Below are 4588 nucleotides of genomic sequence, written 5' to 3'. Positions count from 1 at the left end.
GAGAAACATCGAGCATGTTCATCCCTTTTGGTTTTCCATCTCCAGCTATTTGCGCATGTCATTATAATATTTTACTTTGTCTTCTCGAGAGGCCCTTTGAAATCTTCTGTTCAGTTCTTTTACTTCATGAATTCTTCCTTTTATTTTAGCTGTTTGATGCTCAAGAGCAAGTTTCAGAGTCTCCTCTGACATCCACCTTGGTCTTTCTTTCTTTCCTGTCTTTTCAGTGACCTCTTGCTGTCTTCATATATGATGTCCTTGATGTCATTCCACAACTCGTTTGATCTTCGGTCACTAGTGTTCAATGCATCAAATCTATTTTTGAGACGGTCTCTAAATTCAGGTGTGATATATTCAAGGTCATATTTTGGCTTTCATGGACTTGCTCTGATTTTCTTCAGTTTCAGCGTGAACTTGCATATGAGCAATTGATGGTCTGTTCCACAGTTGGCCCCTGGCCTTGTTCTGACTGATGATATTGAGGTTTCCATCGTCTCTTTCCACAGATGCAGTCAATTTGATTTCTGTGTGTTCCATTTGGTGAGGTCCATGTGTATAGTCATCGTTTATGTTGGTGAAAGAAGGTATTTGCAATGAAGAAGTCATTGGTCTTGTGAAATTCTATCATTCGATCTGCGGCATTGTTTCTATTACCAAGGCCATATTTTCCAACGGCTGATCCTTCTTCTTTGTTTCCAATTTTCACATTCCAATTGCCAGTAATTATCAATGCATCTTGATTGCATGTCTGATCAATTTCAGACTTCAGCAGCTGATAAAAATGTTCTATTTCTTCATCTTCGGCCCAAGTGGTTGGTGTGTAAATTTAATTAATAGTCATATTAACTGGTCTTCCTAGTAGGTGTATGGATATTATCCTATCACTGACAGTGTTGTACTTCAGGATAGATCTTGAAACGTTCTCTTTGACAATGAATGCAACACCATTCCTCTTCGAGTTGTCATTCCCAGCATAGTAGGCTATATGATTGTCCAATTCAAAATGGCCAGTACCAGTCCATTTCAGCTCATTAATGCCTAGAATATTGATGTTTATGTGTTCCATTTCATTTATGACGATTTCCAATTTTCCTAGAGTCATACTTCATACATTCCAGGTTTCGATTATTAATGGATGTTTGCAGCTGTTTCTTCTCATTTTGAGTCGTGCCACATCAGCAAATGAAGGTCCCAAAAGCTTTACTCCATCCATGTCATTAAGGTCGACTCTACTTTGAGGAGGCAGCTCTTCCCCAGTCTTCTATTCAGTGCTTTCCAACCGGGGGGCTTATCTTCCAGCAGTATATCAGACAATGTTCTGCTGCTATTCATAAGGTTTTCACTGGCTAATGATTTTCAGAAGTAGACTGCCGGGTCCTTCTTCCTAGTCTGTCTTAGTCTGGAAGCTCAGCTGAAACCTGTCCTCCATGGGTGACCCTGCAGGTATCTGAATACCAGTGGCATAGCTTCCAGCATCACAGCAACACAGAAGCTCCCACAGTATGACAAACTGACAGACACGTGTATATATGCTGATACATACGTTACTTATATAATTTGAACAGAAAGCTCTGACAACATTACAAGTGATTTTTAACTTGAAAATAACTGTCACTGTATGGAAATGCAAGATGTCTTAGTAATACAGTGCCACTATACCAAAAATACCACAAGTGTATAGCTTAACAAAGTGAAACTTATTCTCACAGTCTAAGAGGTACAAGTTCAAATTCAGGGTGACAGCTCAAGAAAGCTTTCTCTTTCTATTGTCTCTGGAGAAAGTCCTTGTCAACAACCTTCCCCTGGTCTAATTGTTTCTCCGTGCAGAGACCCAGGTCCAAAGGTAGCACTCCCCTCCTGATTCTTCATTCTTGGTGATAAGAGTTCCCCCAGTCTCTCTGCTCACTTGTCTCTTTTATTTCAAAAGAGATTGAATGAACAATCACACAACACTGGGAATCATGGCCTAGCCAAGTTGGCTCACATGTTTGGGGAAACAATCCAATCTATATCACAAGGAATAGTTAAAATTATACATCTATTGAAATTGAATTAAAAATATGTAAGAAAGCAATTCTTATACATTTAACTGTTTCTTTAACGAAGTGAATTATTTACATAGCAATTTTCTTAGTGCCATTATGCATCTTTGTTCCTTAGACTATATATTATGGGATTAAACATAGGAGTTAGGATAGTGTAGAAAAGAGAAAGCACTTTGTCAGTTCCCTCTGAATGTCTGGTATTGGGTCTTAAGTATGTAATAATGGCTGATCCAAAGAATAATGCCACAACCATAAGATGAGAAAAGCAGGTAGAGAAGGCTTTGGCTCGACTTGAGGCTGATGGCAACTTCAGGATGATGGAGATGATTTTACTGTAGGAGCCAAGTATGAGCAGGAATGGAACCATGCCAAATAACACAGCAACTGTGTAGACCAACATCTCATTTACAAATATGTCCCCACAAGCTAGCTTGAGCATTGGGAAAATATCACAGAAGAAATGGTTGATTAGGTTAGATCCACAAAAAGGCAGAGAGAAAATCTGACATGTCTGCCCTATCTGAACTGGGATTCCAATGGTCCAGGCGCAAGTCACCAACTGGATACAGACCCTGCGGTTCATGGCTACAGGATACTGAAGAGGGTTGCAAAGGGCTACATAGCAGTCATAGGCCATCACTGCCAGGAGCAAACACTCTGTGACTGCAAACACAAAGACAAAGCACATCTGTGTAGCACAGGCAACCAAGGAAATTCTTCTTCTCTGGGTCCCAAGATTCATCAGCAATCTGGGGAGAGTAGTTGATACATAGCAGATTTCCAAGAAGGAAAAATTTGCCAGGAAAAAATACATAGGGCTCTGGAGAGCAGGATCCATTTTTGTTATCAGAAATATGGTGCCATTGCTCATCAGGATAATGATATAGATGATTAAAAACAATCCAAAAAGAAACCACTGGAGATGGGGCATGTCAGCAAAGCCCAAGAGAACAAATTCAATCAGTTCAGTTAGATTTTCTCCTGGTGGTTTTTCTTGATGACTCATCTGTGGAAAAGGGAAATTTACATGTGCATTTTTCTTTACCTTCTTATATCTCTTTGTCTCTTCTGTTAATTGTATTGAGGTGTCCTCCGGGTTGGATTTTATGACTACTACAATTGTTTGCACTTTAAGAATGATACTATTTATTTATGTCCCACATCTTCCTGTTAAATCAGAGTAAATAGTCCCTTCACATTTATTTTAAGATCATTTCACTCCACTTTCAGAGCACAGCCCAGGATAGATCAAGCTATACCTGACTCAGCAAAGGCAGTGGGACAATTGGGAACTGGTGGAGATTGAAACTCAGCTTTTACATCTAGCCCCACTTTAAATTAATTTCACATCTTGACAATCCTATTGTACTTCCCTATGCATTTTTTCAGTCGTTTTCTCAAACACTATACCATAAACTGTCTTCCGACATACTTTTTCAACTGTCTATTCCAACACTTTATTCTCCTATCACTTGATGATTTTAAGCATATAGGTTCATATTACACGGTTCATAGTAGGTAGTTTAGAAAGAAAATTGAAGGAATATCTCATTTTACATGGAAGAATAAAACAAATATCTTTTGGTAGGATATGAAGTGGGTAAGATAAGAGGATTTAATTCAGGGTAATTAGCCTATGTACATTGATTCATATACAAACAATAAATTGTAGTCATCTTGGAAAAACTGGGATAGTGTGGGGGGTATTTTTACCAATGTGTGTGTGTATGGGTCAGAAGAAGGAAAAATATTAGCTGATATGTTACACTCACGGGGGTGCATATGCCCATCTTTATTTTTGTTGTTCCTCAAAAAGCAACACTTCAGATAAATGTTTCTAAACTCACTTTTCCTTAGCTATAAGGGTATTGAGACTCATTAAGTGTGAATAACTTGACCAATTGCACATAGGATTTGTGACTGCAAGTCAGTATCTATTTTCCTTTTTTAATGGACTTGAGTTTGACTCCTATCTCCATGATTTGCAGGCATACCTCGTTTTATTGTACTTTGCTTTATGACCCTTTGTGGATACTGCATTTTTTTTTACAAACTGAAAGCGTGTAACAACCCTGCATCCAGCAACACTAGCTGTGCGATTTTTCCAACAGCATGTGCTCTCTTTGTGCCTCTGTGTCATATTTGGGTATATCTCGCATTATTTCAATTTTTTTTTTTGTGATTTTAGATCTGTTACGGTGATCAGTGATCTTCGATGTTACTATGGTAATAGGTTTGGGGTAACAAACTGCACCCATACAAGACAGTGAATTTCATCATGTGTTCTGACTGTTCCGCCAACCCTCCATTCTCCCATCTGTCTCCCTCTCCTCAGGCCTCCCTATTCCCTGAGACATGACAATATTGAAATTAAGCCTATTAAAAATGTTACAATGGCCTCTAAGTGTTCAAGTGAAAGGAAGACTCACAGGTCTCTTACTTTAAATCAAAAGTTAGAAATTATTAAGTTAATAAGGAAGGTATGTTGAAATCTGAGAAAGAACTAAAGCTAGGCGTCTAGCACCAGTTAGCCATGTTGTGAA

General features: G+C 38.6%; 1 protein-coding gene across 1 annotated transcript; it reads right to left on the bottom strand.

Moving 5' to 3' along the window:
• Positions 1-2139: 2139 nt before the first annotated feature.
• On the bottom strand, positions 2140-3051 carry LOC126080280 (olfactory receptor 10AG1-like). Its single transcript, XM_049891536.1, has one exon. The coding sequence runs from the start codon at positions 3049-3051 to the stop codon at positions 2140-2142; it is 912 nt and encodes a 303-aa protein (XP_049747493.1).
• Positions 3052-4588: the final 1537 nt, after the last annotated feature.

This window comes from Elephas maximus, chromosome 7 (genome assembly GCF_024166365.1).
Source record: "Elephas maximus indicus isolate mEleMax1 chromosome 7, mEleMax1 primary haplotype, whole genome shotgun sequence".
Taxonomy (NCBI): Eukaryota; Metazoa; Chordata; class Mammalia; order Proboscidea; family Elephantidae; genus Elephas; species Elephas maximus.
The sequence above is the reverse complement of the archived record's forward strand: the minus strand, read 5'-3'. Positions and strand labels throughout refer to the sequence as shown.